Source organism: Rhopalosiphum padi, chromosome 1 (genome assembly GCF_020882245.1).
Source record: "Rhopalosiphum padi isolate XX-2018 chromosome 1, ASM2088224v1, whole genome shotgun sequence".
Classification (NCBI taxonomy): domain Eukaryota; kingdom Metazoa; phylum Arthropoda; class Insecta; order Hemiptera; family Aphididae; genus Rhopalosiphum; species Rhopalosiphum padi.
In genome coordinates, this window is record NC_083597.1 from 17,999,461 (window position 1) to 18,018,418 (window position 18,958).

The 18,958-nt window shown below is 31.2% G+C and overlaps 1 protein-coding gene across 27 annotated transcripts in view; it reads left to right on the forward strand.

Annotated features, from left to right (window-relative positions):
- Positions 1 to 4,973: 4,973 nt before the first annotated feature.
- The window catches only part of LOC132931900 (dystonin), a 75,573-nt gene continuing 61,588 nt past the window's right edge, over positions 4,974 to 18,958 (forward strand). For 10 of the 27 annotated variants that reach the window (XM_060998151.1, XM_060998072.1, XM_060997994.1 and 7 more), the window contains exon 1: positions 15,712 to 16,117. Coding sequence is in view for 8 of the 27 variants with exons in the window: in XM_060998017.1 (XP_060854000.1) it covers positions 5,782 to 5,884 (103 nt within the window). In the remaining 19 variants the exon portion in view is untranslated. Of the gene's footprint in view, positions 5,530 to 5,650; positions 5,885 to 15,710; positions 16,118 to 18,958 lie in introns of those variants that run through there. The other 17 variants (XM_060997987.1, XM_060998134.1, XM_060998054.1 and 14 more) reach the window with 6 other exon arrangements.

Sequence of the window (18,958 nt, forward strand, 5' to 3'; positions counted from 1 at the left end):
CTGACTAGTGACTGGAGCTGGATTAAAATTAATACGAGAAGACCCCATATGCGCGGACTTGGACTCCTTCCAGTCTGAATAAACACAGTATTGTGAGTAATTCAAGGTTTTCGTGGTGCTATCTGGTATTTAAACAACACAAAGACGACCCATTAAACTATTAATCGGCACGAGACGACGTTATAAACACATTAAAATATTGGTCCGATAAAATATTATAACGTAGTAATATAAAAAACAATTGGTAACATAATTATAAGCTCTATTTTTTAGTTTATCTTATCGCCAGCGTTAATTAAATTAAGATAACCACTCCCGACATTTTTTCCTTTACATTTACATAACTCATAAAAATCAAATTGACGTTCTTGATTATATGTGCATTATATTGCTCGCGCATTTCGATTCATGTAGTTGAATGACTTCGATTAACTTTTTAAATGGTTTCAGCTTAACATATTACGAGTTGAGGAAAATATAAGAATTTTATTACTTTTTAATGAATATTTATTTAATAAAAATAAATACTATATATTTGTCATTTCTAGATCAAGTTTACAGATATTCCTTAAATTCATTAGTTGCTTTCGATAGCAATTTATTTAAAGTGGAGAATAGAAGGATTATTATTTTAATTTGAAACATATAGGTATGTAAATAAAAAAATTTAATTTTACAGAAAATTCTGTAACACAAAGTATACGATATAGGATAAAATTTGAATTAAGTTCATTCAGATAAAAACTTAAAAGTGTATTTCGGTCTATTCTAACATATCGTCAAAATCGGAACACACAGAACTGAAGTGTCCCATAACTTTACCAATGACCAATAATTTTTAAAGGATCCAATTTTTGTTAAATTAATTTTTCTGGTAGATTTTACCAACGCCTATACGGCTATACCAAAATGTATATAACTACATGTCTACATGTACCAAACAAATTATCATATAGGTATACTCATCATATTCAATTCTATAGTTTGTTTACTAAATTTAAGATGATTCGTGAGTATACTGTTTATTGCATCGTAAAAAACTAATAGAATAAAATATTAATATAATATAATATAATATTAACTATTAGAATATTCAAAGACGTAAAAAGAATAATCGATAATTATTTCATATTTCAATATTTGTAATTTTTTATATTCAAGTTTTAGACGGGACTTATTAGATTTTGATAACCAAAAACTAAACCACTTAAAGAATAAATTTCTGATTTTTTTTGTCTGAGTAATTTTTATGTAGATAATTAAAATTGGTTTTGTAAAAAATCATGTGCAACGTACAATTTTTATGGTGTTTTTTTTTTTGTTAAAATATAAAAAATAAATTTTCTTTAAGTGCAAATTAATCATACCTAATATGCATAATAAAAGCTTAGAGAAAATATTTATTATAAGTGAAGCAAGAAATTTTTATTTCTGACTAATTTTTACCATTCTTACTTATACTTACGTGAAAATGCATTAGGCTTACCTAACATACATTTTTTTAGCAATGCATTACTGTGCATACTTTTATATACTTCATTATTTATATGTTTTAGGTTTTCAGTATTTTTAATCATTTTTGATTTTGAATTGTATTTTAAACTGCAGTTTTACACATTATTTCAAATGCTTTGTTAAGCTTTCATAGTACAATAAATCCAAAACTTTAATAATTATTAATAAATGATTACCATAAGATTTATTTAGATTTATTGAATGAATAGTTAGCTAGGAAGTGGCCAAGAAATTTTAGGTGTGTATATATTACATAAGTATCAACAGTTAAAGCTACTAACCTACTTATAATTATTATTTTTGGACTTTGTTATTATCTAAGTATAATGAAGTTGTTTGTTATTCTAACTAAATAATATAAAACTTAATCATAATATAAAAAGAATATTGTTTGTCAAACTACATTTTTGTTCTAAGGGATTATTTAAAATGTTAAGACACCAGGATTATAAGTACTAAGACATGATATTGTTATGTTATGATATTGATATTGATATGTTCAGCTACTTTTAAGAATAGAATGATACTAATGATATTGAAAATTAAAATGTTTGAATATAATTTAATTTTAGAAATTTGTAAATTTTAATAAGATACATTTAAAAGTATTTTTATACAAAGTAAATAGGTAATAGAATATTAATACCTAATTTAACTTCTACAATTTCAAAACTAATGTAATATATTTAAATAATAATTATTTTAAATGTCTAAGAGCAATTTTATATTTAAGACTACTTACTTGGGTAATGTAAAAACCAGTTTTATTGTACATACATTTTACAACTTTAGTATAATTAAAACTATGAAATATGAAGGTAAATGTTACATAATTCAACCCAAAACGATCTATATTATCTGTATAATTAGAACTTATACAAATAATGATCGTAAAAATATTGTCGTAATTTAAATAAATCTGACAGTTCAAAGTTAAAGAAATAGAAACCTAGTAATATATTTACTTAATAGATGGTATTTATATTTAATAAGTTAATACCATAATTCATTTATTGTTAAAAAACATTCACAGATAAACCGTAACGTAGGTAAAATAGGTGCCACCTCTTAATAACACAATTGTCTTATTAAAGGTATAATTAAATTTATAATGAAGATCATTAAAATAAAATATTATTTATTTAATGCATTTCATCATACCATTTCTGTGGTGATTCTTGAAACAGTTACTTGTGTCATTTTTGGTAGTTTAGGTGTAATTCTTTGTTTTATCATATCATGCTAAAAAGTAAACTTGTACTTTGTAGATAATTTACCATTGTCCATTAAAAATCAATACCAAAAATATAATACAGTGTATTCAAAAAGCCATACAACTATACAAGTATTAGTATTATACCTAAGAAAACATTATACAATGCGGTAATTTAATAAATATTATAATTTTATGCTTTAAAATATTATAATTGAAAAAAAATAGTAATTAAATTTAACTTAAATTATTGATAAGGTACTGAATTATGAATCAAATTTCATTTATAAGATTTATTCATAGAAGTTTATTAAAGATATGAACTAGGTAAAGTATCTTTGTTTTTCTATTTTATATATATTTGCAAATTATAATAAAAATATAGACAATGATTTTTATACAATTATAATGTTGGTAAAATAATACACATTTTGAAATACAAAAGAATAATGAACATTTAGCAGATGTGCTAGAACGCAGATGTTCAAAATATGATGTCATAAAGTTAATCAAAAAAAATTAATTTATAGAACATTACATATGGGATGTTTGATTTGGAACTATTTTTTAGTGTTAACTAAATAGTGTAAGTACACAATAAATTTACCATAATAAAATCATTATTGTATTATCTAATATAACAGTATCCACCTACCTACTGCGTAAAATACTTTATGAATTTATAAACGTTACACAAACTGGTTTGGATGATAATTAGACTGATGTTAAACTTGATATTAAATAATAATATGTTAATGATGTATAAATAAAAATACAATTTCTTTTATGTATAAAACTTAATCTTCATAACATGGAAATAAATATTAGAATTTAAACAATGGTCATTATTGATTACCTGATGTATAGACGTGAAGGTATTTAATATTATTAAGAATATTTTATTTGGGTAATAACAATATCACATAAGCATTTAATGTATAAAAAAATAATATTAATGTATTTAAGAAGGTCAATATTTGTATTTTATTGAGAAAAAGGTATTAATAATAATGGTGACATTAAAATTTTTTTTTTTTTCATAATAAAATATGTAATTTTGTAGTTCAATACAGCTTATTAAAAAACAATAGTAGAGAAAAACCTAATTTGCAAATGTCTAATAGTCTATAATCAACTCACTTGAAACTCCATGACTTCTTAATTATATGCTTCAACAGGATGTTCTTTTTAGGCAGGAAGTACCGCCACCATTTGTTCGCAATTCTTTGACTACAGATAAATTACAACAATATTGAAATTTAGTACAATAAAATATACATATTTCGATGCAATATTATCAATGTAATATTATATTGGTTTGTACATGGGGCATAAATCGAGTATTGGACTTGGACCACTACAATAGTAAAACACAACAACTACAGTGAACATTGTAGCTTGTAGGACGAATAAATATGGGCATGGGGCCAACAACTTACCTGATATACACGTTGTACGGCGCAAACTGCGTTGTTTTCGAAAAACCAAAATGTTTATACCCAGTTTTAGTTTGCTTGTAATACAAATGTAAGACGAAAAATAACTCGAAGTTTATAACTCTGACGTCGGTAACATTAATAGTAATACGAAAACCGTGAGCTGTGTTTGGTTGTGCGATGACGTTATGGTAACAGGACGGTGGAAAAACGATTGAAGAGAACCGGACAGCGACGGTGGAGTCGTAAAAAACCGTTTTCCGTTCCCGTCTAGCACCGCGTCAGCACATAAGAAAAAATTTCCCGTGCGTTTGTTATTATTATTCATGTATTGCAAAACGCTTTATTATCACGACAACAAAAATACGATATTATTCATTAATGATTTTTTTTTACAGTATCTGATAAGCAGGTTGTCCGCCCGACCAGAAGAAAAACGACGTCGGAGACGCGACCGGAAGTCATCGACCCGCGTATGATGGTGCCACCTGTCGGCTGGCCATGGAACCGCGTGCGAGTTTAAAACGCCTAAGCAGTAAACGGCGAACTAATCGCGTTTTTTAAAATTTAAACTCCGTACGGACGACGACGTGTATTTACAATATGCGGAACACGACATTTTCACGGACAACAATACCGTCGTCGATCATCGTTTTTTAAAGAAAATCAAAAGAGACGTAACGGCTGGTTTGCCGGTCCGACCAACAGACGGCGCTCGCGTCGCCAACTGCGGAACGATGTTATCACACGCGCGCGGTGCCGTTATCGCGTTTGCTCCGCTGGCCACACTGCTCGGCGGGCACGAGTGATTCAATATCGTTTCAATCGTTCGAGTACCGAATATTGTTATTATTCGCGTACGCGGTATGCCTCCCGTGCGCTACGTTTTTTCTGTTTACTCTTGCAATATTCCCCTATTCCACGCGTCGCGTTCCCCTAGTGTGTAGTGTACCCATGTAGTTACACCGTGCTTACAGCATTATCATCTCTTCCTGTCCTCCCCGCTTGCCGTGCGTATTATATTATATTTTTTCTTCTTGTCACTTTGCCGGGTCATGCACCTCGTATCGTCGTTTTCAGCACGTTGATCGACACTGCACCGCACTGGTTCGTCTCTCGTCGGCCGCGAATTTTTTTTTCAACACGCCGATAACGATTTAACAGGCTTCCGTGCCTCCGGTCCATCGGCTTAGCCTACCGCGGTCACCTAGGCCGCCGGTTACTACCTCGGAGCCAGCGCCTCGACCGCCTCCGCCGGTACGTTAGCGCACCGCTCGCCGACGTTCCGCGTCCGTGATCGTCGAAACGCAAAATTCGCATCAGTGCCGTGTCTTCTCTGCGTCGTGGCCGTCTCGCCACCGTCAGGTATATACGACGGGTGGTAGGGCCGTGCAATAACCGACTGTTGCCTCCAAATCTAATCGCAGATTTTTTTCAAATTTTTTTTTTTTGTTTTCATAAAAAATCTAAATCATTTTGAAATCAGCTAGGATTTTTGCTACGAGTGCCGTACGGTTCCTGTAGCTACAGCCGATGCCGACCTGAGTGTACTGTGGGTTGGCCGTAGACGGGTCGGTTACCGCTTGCGGCCGATGAGTTGTTCGAAAGCCGACAGTCATGGATTTTGATTCGGACCAGAGCCTTAAGGACTGGGCAAAGGATAAACCGCTCAGCATACTCCAGTTGGACCCAGCTGACCGGGCTGTACTCCGCATAGCCGGTAAGTGAATTTATTTTTCATTTTATATGGTACAATATTGCTCACTATTGACCACGAATACACTATTAAGGGCTATACAATATAGATTATAATAAATATTGGATTGATTAAGATGGTAGGATGATTATTTATGATAAACATTAATTGTGTTTTACCCTAGATCATGGGTCATTCCATTCAACCCATACTCTTGATTTGTCTGCTCTTGTTAAAGCACATCATTCTGTTATTAAGTTAGTTAAGTTTAATTTATTCTATGTGTGGTGGAAATTGCTTTTACTTAGTATATAGTATTCATTGCAACCAAATGAAGCATTCATTTATATGATGTGTGTGGTTATAGGTTTTGTTATAATTTATAGAATAATTATGTGATTTAACATTAACACTCAAGTTTGTTACTACTTATGTGACATTATTGTGGTATACAACATACTATAGTGTATAGATGTTTCAAGTATTATATTATTTTAAATAATATACCTATGGTTATGACAATATGATCAGTGATCAAAATAATGTTTTCTAAATTGGATATGATGTATATACAGAATTTAGATACCATGTCATCATTGTTAATAAAATAAAAAAGGGTAACATTAAGCTGTTAAATTATCTATTTGGTTCCTAGTTGTTATTATTATTGATATTTTAGATTTATGACTTGGCCTAGATGTTTTTGACCTCGGTACGGATTAACCCTACTACTGGTGGTGGTAGTGAGTACCTATGCTCATGCAGTCACAACGTTTTTGTGGCGATTACAGCAGTATAATAATAATATTATATTATAGTATTATATTGTGGTGGAAAAGTCGTCGACTCTCGATCACGATAAAATAAAAATTAAACGTTCAATGACTCGTTTGCGATTTTTTTTTTATGCTGCTACATTTTTATACGTTGACAGGCCGGTCGGGTAGAATGAAAAAAGAATCTTTCATTGTTATTATTATACTATTTTTTTTTTGAACTCATTCGACCGGTTCGCTTGCGGACCATTTTCGTACATTGTATACAATATATAAATATAATAATATGTACAATATTATAATGCCGATAACGTCTTATCATCGTCTATCCGTCGTGGCGTGTCGGCAGCACACGTGTGCTGCTGCATAATAACAACAACAATAATAACATCGGAAATGATATTAGTGAAGGGGTTCGCTGGCCCAGTGAACTACAATTATTATTATTAATATAATATTTATCATTGATCGATGACGATGACGGCGCGAAAACGTATCATATCATAATATATACAACACGGTCGATCGTGATAAATGATGTACACGCGCGCAAGCGTTAATTTGCATATTTCCGCGGCGGCATTGTGATCGAGAGGTTACGTGCGATCTATGCGTGGGCGTGCGTATTACTATTATTATTATTATTTTTTTTTTTTTAACGCTACCGCCGTAGACGCCGCGACGTCTCGACCTTGTCCGACAGCCGACCGTCCGTCGCCGCCAGACACGTTCCACAACGTGTGTGTGTACGAGATCTGAGACCATCCGCCACCGTTTGCCAGTCGTTTACGGTGCTCACCTCTGATCTCGTACGCCCCGAGGGTTCGCGCGGATCGGGTTTTCGGGACAGCTCCGTTAGTCGGAAACACACCGTCCGGTTACGAGAACGTCGGCTACAGCTGCTGCAGCAGTCCGCCGCGTTCGATTACCATCAACGTGTGGTCGTCATTATTTCCGATGCACAATAGATAGCCTGCTATTCACGCATAATATTATTATAATACGACACCACGTTTCCGTCATCGTTTGCAGTCCGTTACGTCGCGAATAACATATAATGGCATTTTATTGGATATTGACTGACCGGAAATCCGTGATGATCATTTCCGTCGCTCGAGATGAGTTTTTGATCGGACTCGCTATACAGACGTGTTATCGCCATCTATTATACCCGGGTGGTATATATATATATATATAGTGATAGTAGGGCGGTCGTAATGACATACCTAGGTGAAATAATAATACTATAATAACGGTTAAGAATAAGCACCCGAGAACCCGACGCACGTCATCGTCGTGTTCCGTTACGGTTTTGTGTACGACTTTCTGCGCATTGCAATATAGGGTCTTTATATTTTTAAACCATTTGATTCGAATTTAATTTCGCGTTTTAAAATCGCATTAACTGCAACTGTAATTTATACACTATACATGACAATAAGAACATCATAAATGCTTCATCGCCTTCCAACCTTGTACGTCTCTCGATGTAGTAGAGTACACTATATGTACAAAGTAGTGGGTGGTTACTGGTTACCCTACGCGTATATCGTTTTATCGGTACTTAGCGGGTATATATGTATAATGATATAATATATAGATTTGTAATTGTGGTGAGTCGTTTCGGTCAAGTCAGCCATATATTTTGTATATTTTCGTAAGTAGGTAGGGACGAATGGGCGTTTGCCAGATTTTATTGTCCATTCAATCGTCAGTGTAATTTGAAAGTGCGTTAAAAGATACTAAATCTGTATATAACGCTCGTTAATCGATGATTCCGATGTGACGCCGACGCTTATAACACCGGATCAACTGATGGTAATTTAATGAAAAACGCATATCTTATACTGTGTTTGGTGCTTAGGTATACAGTTCTGATTACAATATTGATTATATGGATACTTGCGATAATAATAGTAATTTAATTTTTTTTAACGACTTTACCATATATACACGGGTAACATAAACTATTATTATAGCTACCATATGATTTAATAATATATACAGTTTATGTTTAAATAATAATTTTTGACAATAACTGCCGTATGAGTTAAAACCATATACAAATATCGAGTAGGTATTGAAGATTTTTTGTTGGGCTAGTAGCCAGCTAGGGTGAATGCTGCTGATTGCTGGTACGTCGCGTTTTCAGCTTCCCGAGCGGGCATGACATTAAACTTTCAGCGAGAGGTATACGTCATCTATTTTCGTCTCGGGTTCATGAATTGGCCGCACTTCTTTGTACGCTCGTATCATTTATGTTTCTTGGTCTGACGCTTTCTATTGTCTAAATATTTTTAATGAATTTTATGATGGATGGTATAAATTATAACGATAATTTATTTTAAGACAAAGACTGTCTTTACTCAATTCTATTGCATTTGAATACATTTGTTGATTTTAAGTATCAAATAAAATCAGGTAAAATCTTAAAGTTAAATTATTTTTGCACGGTATCGTCTGTATCTAATACAAATTAAGTATACCTATTGAACTATATGTGCTAGATAAAAACAGATATTTCTCAAAGTTATACGTACATATGTTGTAGTAGGTAGTTTTAAGGTACTATCTGCTATCAAATTAAAAAAAAACTAATTTTTTAAAGTTTTGTAAAGCAATTTAAATAATAAATAATAAATTAAATGCGCTTAAGATGATTTAAGTACAATATTTGAATAAAAATAATTTATATGTAATTACTAAGATTTAATAATTAATTTGTTCCCAGTTATTGGTAGAGATAACCCATTATATAGGTTAAATAGATATTTTTTGATAAATAAAAATAATCGTTTAAAAACATATTAATTCCAATAATTACAACATATACAATTTATACTGCTTAATAACATTCAAAATTCTCCGAGGCTGGTTCTGATAAAATCAAATATTATATACAATAGTAATGCTTTATTTCAAAGAATTTTTCTAAATGATTTCATAATCTTGCAAACCAATAATAATTTTTTAGATGTATAAAAGTGAAAAACATAACGTTTAAATTGTTTTTTTTTGTATATTTTAATACAAATATAACTGCATGTATAACGAGTAGTATAGGTACAAAATACTTGGGTATACATACTTCATACCTATATCTTATTTGCACTTTTTCATATTTGTTTAGTTCAACGAGTTTTTTATATGTATTTTAATATATATACAATGTACATACAACATGGAGTATTTGTTAGATAAGAAAAAAATATTTTACTTATTTGTTATCAAGTATAAATTTGACGGGTAGTTTCACCTGTCATATGATATGAGATAAAACATTTTTTTTTTATATTATATTTCTATTGAACAACTTCGGCACTTATAAAGTTATAAACAATTACTTATCAAAAAAGTTATACTACCTTTTCTAATTTATTTGCAGGTAGTCATTATTTTTAATTCGTTATCCGAATCATTCTAGGAATTATGGAAGTATGTGTGTTCTACGGAATATTAGTACTTTTTGATATTGTGTGTTTTATTATACTTAACTTATTTTAGGATATTTTTCCTGTACTTTGAATTTTTTTGTTTTAGATATAAGTTAAAATAAATATTGTGTGTACAATATTTATTTAATATATTATTACTGCTATAAAAATCAAAATCAAATTTTTATATTTATTATTATTGTTAATAATTATAAATCAATTATGCTTTTTATGATGGATTTAATTAATTAAATTACATTTTTGGCTTTCTTCGTACTAATATTATCTTTAGTTTTACAGTACCCATATGTCGTATTGTAATTAGTCATTATACATTTGATCTTAAATATTTTTTTTATATCCTACTATTCTGGAGATCATTAATAAAAAGTGATTACATTTTTCTAATACCTATTAAATGTTTGTTAAGCTAGATGATAGAAATACTATAGTTATCCTTATTTAGTTACTTCATAATTATTTTCTATACTTCGAAAAATTAAATTATTACCTTGCTACACTTAATTTAAATAATAAAATAGTGATACATTATTCATGTAATTATAATGACGGATGATTCCATGACGATTTCCCTGTTATATAGTTCCCTGTTATAATAAAAAATATGAATATCCCGATGAATATTTATTATTTTTTGTTGGGCTTGCTTCGAAAGTTTAATTTTGGATGACGTTAAAGCGTTGGGAAATGACTTCAACAGACAATGCATGTTTTTTTCTACTTTGGCGGTGAAAATATGGAAATTTCCCGATTTCCAGCAGTTGAAAAAGTGGCTGTCTAAATCTGATAAATATTTAATTATTTGTTTATTTATGGGTTAAAATGTAATTACACGAAACTATTATTTGTGCGTATACAAAATACGCGAATACCTATAGACAAATTTAACATTTAGTATATCTAACTATTTACAATAATAAATAATACATTTAATATAAATCAAATATCAATGAAAATTTAAAAAATAATCTTCAATAAATACTGAATAGTTAAATGGAACTCAATTTAAAATTAAAAGATCAATTGGTATAAAATTAATGATGTGTTTTGTTTAATATGATCTCAAATACTATAGTTGGTGAGTGAGTTATTCCCGTTCTTTTCGATGTAATAGTTAAGCATATTTGAATACTGAGAACGGTAAGAACAATTTATTATAGATTATCATAGGACATAGATGATAATATTGATAGAGGTTTTCGTGGGTGGTAGAATTGTGACAAAAAATTATTAGTGACATGGGGAAGTAAATTTCAGTCTAGTTCAAATAACACTTATACCACAGACATACCCCGCGACTGAAATAATCCACTTCCCGCTCTTTCTACATAATATATCATTTAATATCTACTTAATCTACCTCTTATTGGAATATTAATCTTTAAGTTTAATCTTTAGAGTTTTATTAATATGTCTTAACAAAATATCCTCCAAATTATGATTATGATTTTAGAATATTATCAACGGAGTTTTATTACTGAATGGCTTCTTCTCTCAAGTTCTTATTCTCTAAAATATGAATAATTTTTATTATTTTCTTCATTTTTAAACATAATTTATGTTTATTGAAAAAATAAATATATTTACAGATTATTAAAATTCTAAATAAAAATAAAAATAAAGATAATTAAAAGTCAAATTTCTTGTATTTTAAATTTTTATTAACTAAACCAATTTATATTTAAATATAATGATCTTGTTGAACATCTTATATTACAGGTATCTGTTTATTATATTGTGTGTAATACTGATATTATAAATAATAATTATGATTTTTATGCTATTGTTGGATGTTTTTTTTATCTCCATATAAACGTATTGTTCGAGTCTCTTTTCGGTTAATAACTCGGAAAATTACTTTTATAAAAGTATTTGTGAGGTAGAATTTTAATTATTTTTTTTGGCTTATAAGTCATAATGAACAAGTAGGTTCATAAATTAATAATTCATAGTCCAAGGTCAACAATTAGTTAAATTGAAATCTTAGGTAAATTAATTGTGACTGCAGTAGTCGATAGAACTTACTTTTAATCCAAGTATGTTAATTACAAAATCAAGTCCCTTGAAAAATTGTTGCTGCTGTTTTTAAAATTCTATAAAAGCTCACTGGAGCCATGTTTAGTATAAAATCATTAACTCGTTTTGATTTTCAATTAGATACGAATAGAATGATTTTAACGTTGTGAAGTATAGCGAAATCAACTACTAAGATTGTAGTCACTATCTAATAAAAATGCTATCTTATTTTCTTTTCATCCATTATAATATTAAGTCTTTGGGCTTATGGGGATATTATAATTTTAAACTGTTATATTAATAAGTACTTATTATAGGTTTTGTAAACAATACCTATGCCTTGTGGTATTTAAAATACTATTACAATTTAATGTTGTATTAATATTATTAATATTTAGTGTTAATAAAATCATTTTAGGCAAATTTAGTAAGGTTTAATTTTTGAAAGTAAGTATATGGCATTAATATTCATTTCATTGAAATAATTTAAATTATCAATGGAGCGTAGCTTTTCTACCAGATTTTTTCTCTTTCGGAGTTCTGTTGTTCTGTATGATATTAAATATGAAGAAGATTAGAGCTTATTACTGGCGTAAATAAACTATTGTTTTGATTTTTGGATAATTTTGTCTATTGTTCTTTTAATGATGGTTTAGCGTCACAAACAATTATTTGGCCAACACCTTTTTTGGGTTCTAGTATTGTATGGTTAATGATAGATATAGAAACTTTTATAGATACTTAAAAATTTTATCAGAAACATTTCAATTGTACTTTAATCTTGATTATTTAATTGTTTTTGTGAATTTACTGTCTGATTATATTAAAATATCATAACTAGTTGATTGATGAATGCCATTAAAATTTAAATGTTTAAGAAATACACACGCTGATATGTTTATTGTATATTTTTTATTTATTTTCATATTGAATATATTATATGTATTATGTATTTTAAGCTGACAAATCAGTGATAATTACATTTTACAAGATATCCAGTAAAAATTTGACTAAATACCTACAGTACCTACCAAACACTATGATAGCCCATTGCCCATGAATCATAATTCAAGTCAAAACTTTTTAGACGTTAGTTTTATTTTTATACATTTTATTTTATTATGTGTAATATAAATTTCAAATAGTACTTGAATATTTTATTATTATAAAATTAAGATTTTTGTAGACATTATACTAAGATATAATACTATATCCGGGGATAACTATTAAATATGCTTAATTCTACTTTGATTGAAAGAGTTGCAAGTTGCAACTGTCAATCGACAGAAAGTTTTGTGGTATACTTATTGTTGTCAAACATGATAATCAAAAAATATTCTTGAACTTATTTCAACACTGCTCGTGTTTTTTACGAAATTATATCACGCGAGTTTTCGTTGATAAAGACAATTTAAATTGAACTATCGTGGAATCATTTGAAGTGTTGTTTGTAACTGTTTGTAAAAAATACGTAATTGTAGTAATCGCGTTTAGTTATAAGTACATAATATTTGTTCTACTTATTTATGTCAACGATACGTTATACTTATAAAATCAGAGTAAGATAATAATAATACCTTTGCAGTATGTATTATTTGTTTTTAGTAACGGGAATTAATTTTAATTTAGAACTATTAATGCGCCTTACTAGAAGTTTTGCAGTTTTACGCATTCACGTATATTGTATTAGGTACTATTTAGTATTTACTACTAATTAAACTATGCTGCAGTATGCGTTCACGCCGTGATTGCAAATTCGAGGTATTAAAAATGTCTGATATATCTTTATACATTATATTTATTAAATATTTCTATAATTTATTTTTATTGTTTTAAGATTAAAATGTATACACAATGTATATTACACAAAATAAATATTTTATGAGCTACCATCATCAAAATATGTGAAATTAGGATTGCAGAGATATATATTATAATTAAAAAAAAAAACAAAAAAAAATTGACTTAAAGAATTACATATATTATGTATAATATAATATTAGTTTTAATAAATAATAATAAAAATATATTGTATGCATACTACCGTTTATGATATATGATCTCTAGATATATGATAATGTACCTATATCAAATAAGTAGGTGATTCATATTATATGAAGTATTCTCTATTGCTAGGTAGTGGAACCTCGATAACTTGAACCTCTATAAATCGAATTTTCGATAACTCTAATTTTATTTTCGCCCCCAACCGATTCGTGTTATCGAGGTTCCACTGTACTATGCCAATTGAACATGATAGGTATATTGTTTTAATATGTTTTAGTTTTACTGAAATATTAACATTTTATTTTAATATAATGAATTCTGATGTTTGAATTCTAAACATTAAAGGTAACACTAAATAGAAAATTACGCGATGGAATAATAGTAATATTATTAGGTACTGTAAGTTCATCTTTATAGCTTGGAAAATACACTTGAGAATATATTTTGGTGAATTAACGCAGTATTGGTTTTGACTGAAATTTTCCGGACACGTTTGTTATATTCTGATGGCGAAATCATGTGAAGTTCTTTACCGGATGCAGTCGATCACTGTCTAAACTTTGCTGCGTAGCGATTGCCACCGTTACCGCCCATATATGGTTGGTATATAGCAGTCGTGAAATTTTCCGTTACTTGTTGTTTCGCAGTCTTGGGAAATTTGTCGTTTTCTCCGCGTCCATCAAAGCGCTGTCCGATTTTTGATTGAACCTTTTTTGCATCAGCATTCAGCGTCAGAGAAAGTTACTGCTGTTTTTGCGGTAATGCGTGTGAACTTTTCGGGCTGCGAAATCTGTGGTCTACCGATATAGACAACGGTAAAAGTGAGCGTTGAAAACGTAAAATTTGGGCGTTTAACACCAAAATATCGTTAGTACACATGCGTACCTTTCATGTTATAATTAACGAATACTAAAATATTAGGTTATCTGCAGTCGCTATGGAGGATTTGTATTATCGGTTTTTCGTTGTCGGCGAATCCACGAATCTGTTTTAATTGGTTAATAATTTATGTTGAAATTGTATAAACTGTGAATTAATTATGCAAATAATGCAGTATCGAAAACCGGTCAATAATTAAGTGACATCATTATCTTGTAAACCGCTACTGGTCGGCGGCGGTGTCATCCGGAATAATTTTGTTAGTGGGGTTGCCTAAACGGAACGCCGAGGTTTGCGCGGTTTCCGAGAGCAGCAACAGGTAATCGGTGGCGCAGCGTCGCAAACCGGTGCTTGTGAAAACACCTTTATAAATAGTAAGACGACTGATTAGCCGCAGAAGTCTATCGACAGATGGCAGCTCATGTATATGCCGGTGGGCAAAAAATAAATAGAAAGATAAAATAATATATTGTTATAATACACGCGCGTATAATAACGTTATTATCCGTCTCGTCGGTTACTTTTCGTCATAACCCCTCTCCCACCATCATCACCTTTTCATGACCCCCTCACACTCCACGACGCATTCCTTCCATCTGTTCGACACTTGCGCACTCGTGTGTACGTGTGCGTGCGTTTTGCCCACGGACCACGGTATCGAATGTGGTGGTGGCGTGTGCGTTTGTCCATCCGTCTAAATCGTGGTGTAGCTATAGGCAACCCGTAGCGGACCCGTAGACCGCAGTCGTGTGCCGCGTCGTCGTTTTGGCGTTTGTCGTACCTATTTGTTGTTTGCGTTTAATATTTCGTTACAATTCTATTCCGCGAGCATTATCGCAGTATTGCATTATTTTACAGTATAATAATAATAATAATAATTAATTATTATTGATTTTGCACGAGTACGACGGAGTATTAATATATTATACGCATACATCGTCGCATTCGATTTTTTATTATTACATTTTCACCCGCGTCATTATGCAGTTACTAACAACATAGGTATTAAAACTGTCGATCTCGTTTGCGACTCGGCGTGGCGGCGCAGTGGTAATTCTTCGTCGTCGTACTTTTTCCACAGTCCGTCGGTCGAGGTGGTAGAAAAAAATAGAAACGATTACCATGTAAGTGCTGTTTTTGGTTTTGTTTATATTTTGCGCTGTGCATTCGATGTCCACGCGGACCCCCGGCATTAGTTCTTAAACACTTTTGATCGAGACTCACACTCGCCCACGACCATTATCAGCTGACTCGCCAAGTGATTAGCGATCGGATTAATTGCGATTTTTATCTGTAATATCAAAACGATCCCATTCCAAAAGCTTGTTCACGTTATTTACTGCATGATTGTGCTATAAATGGTAATTTCGATCGCGATATCCTGCCACACCGAAATTGCGAAAACTCGCTTTATGTAGTGTATCGCACATCATTTCCAGGAAGATCAGCTCGTGAATAACGGTCACGTCTCGCGATTTAATCGTATAAAAACGAAAACAAACACAAGTCCTAGTTAACATATTTTTTTTTTTTTAAATAAAAAATTTCTGTCGACGACCGGATTGACGAGTATAAATATTAGCATAACGTCATCTGCCTCGTCATCGTCACCGACGCCCGTGTTGAAACAGGTTTCCCGGCCGAGGGTAGGCATTTACGCGCGTGTTATCGAATACATAAATAGATAAAAAAATTCTTCGCGGTTTGACGCACCCGCCGGCAAGTCTCGCCGGGAATTCCGAAAAACGACAGTCGCGATTTTTCACGGGCGATAAAAATCGTTATTTATCATTATTCATTACTGCGTGTACAGTATACCACACCACCGCTAAGTAAATTTTAATAATATTATTGTACTCACGTGAAAACAATGTGTCCCGGCGGTGAGTGGTCGCCGCGCGGCGGTATAGGTGTGCATGTGCGGCGGTATATATGTGAACCCGGTACTGCCCGAAGCGGAATCTGTGCGAGCACCGGTTCTCTCTGTGCGTGGCGGCCAGGAATAAGTGCATATATATTTTTCAAAGTCACGTCTCGGCCCCCCCGAGTGTGTTCCGTATCATAATTTATACACGTAGGCTAGAGCAGTTATGCTAACTGTGCAAAGAAACCGATCCTTAGACGATACGAATAATAATAATAATAATTTCGAGATTTATAAAACATACAATAAAATATATAATATAGCCGGTATACAACGTGCGCGCGACCGTTTGACGCCGGTCTTAACCGCGGGACCGCACGAATTAACCTACCGACGACGACGACGACGATTGTGTTTTTCGCTACGGCGTCGTCGTGCGCGCATTGTGTTTACCATTATTATTATTATTATTGTTATTATCGTCATCGTCGCATACTACTGTTTTTTATTAATATAGTGTTTACTATCCGTTTTTGGTTCGTTCGAAGGGAGGGCCCCCTCGAGGGTATGCGTGAAAATAGGGTGAACGTTCGTATGGTCGCGCATCACCGCCGGCTGTGTTATTTGTTTGCATTTATACGCTATCGCATGGTCACCACCCCCGCCGAAAATTATTCGGTTGATATCTATTTTCCCACGGTAGTAACATATACAAGTGTATAATAATGTACAGTTTGTGCGAGTGTATGTGTGTGTGTGTTTGAAAATCGCAGTTATTAGGCGTAATTATTGGAAACCCATCGGCTTAAATCATTAACAATAATATTTCGTTTTCGTAATACTCTCTATTGCTGCACATTAGACATGGTGAACAGCGGTGCGGAAATATTAACAAACGCGACGTAAGCATATTTTTTATGCACGCGATTTCGTCAAACTACTCGCGACGTGTGCATATTGCTTGTGCCGCCATTTCGTATAATTTATGAATCTAATGTTCATCGAATTTTTCTTTACGCGATTATAACATGGCTGTGATTTATTTTATTTGTGTCCAAATTCAAGTCAATTTATACATAATGTATATGGGTATAATATTATTATCGTATGGGTATGCGTTTTTGTCGAGTCATTACGTCGTGCTTAGAGGGATGGACGACATCGCGTCGTTATACCATAATAATATTATGTAATACATATTATAACAGTACCGTTTATGTGTGATAATCACCGGTATATATACTTATTATTATTTCTCTGATTATTTCATTATGCCTGTTAGATTGTAGATTTCTAATTCACATTCGTTTTAGGTAAATATTTCATGGAGTTTATTCATTATTAAAATATTAATGTTGAGTTTGTTGACCTTTATCGTTTACGTGTAGGTAATGTCTAATAGTTAGTTATATATATAGCGTATTTATAAAGAATTTAAATTTATACGATGGCTCACTAAATACCAACATATTTATTTTGATTTCATAATTTATAGAGTTTTTAAATTAAAACCTTTTGAGTATAAACTATAAATGTCAGTTTTGAAAATGTATCCTTGATTTTTATGAGGTACCAAAAAATAATAATAATTATGTCAACAATATTCAAAGTTTAATTTTTTATACTTTTTATTATTATGGATCATTGTTGTTGTGATAACAAATAGTCCGCAGACCTTGCTGTTATCTGACATCTTTGTTCGTATATATACTAATCTGTCGTCAAATTATGATACACCACTTTATATTTTTTATTAATCAGTATAATATATTATTCATTTTACAATTAATCATAAAATAAACTATACTAATTCTATTATAATAAATAACATATTACCAAAATTCTAAAATATTTAAATATCGTTCATTTGGGTATTCTTTATATTGTATAAAAGAAGGTTATAATTTTGTTATATGGCCTTGTTACTTTAAATACATTTTTTGCGATGCATGAATTTTGATGAAGTCTGTCTTTATAAAAAAAAAATTAGGAATATCTGAATCACATTAAAACCTTGACAGTGTTTCATATTACATCCATTTAATGGTCATTGGATCGAGGACAGCTAGGTCTACTATGAGCGACTTAATGACAGATTACA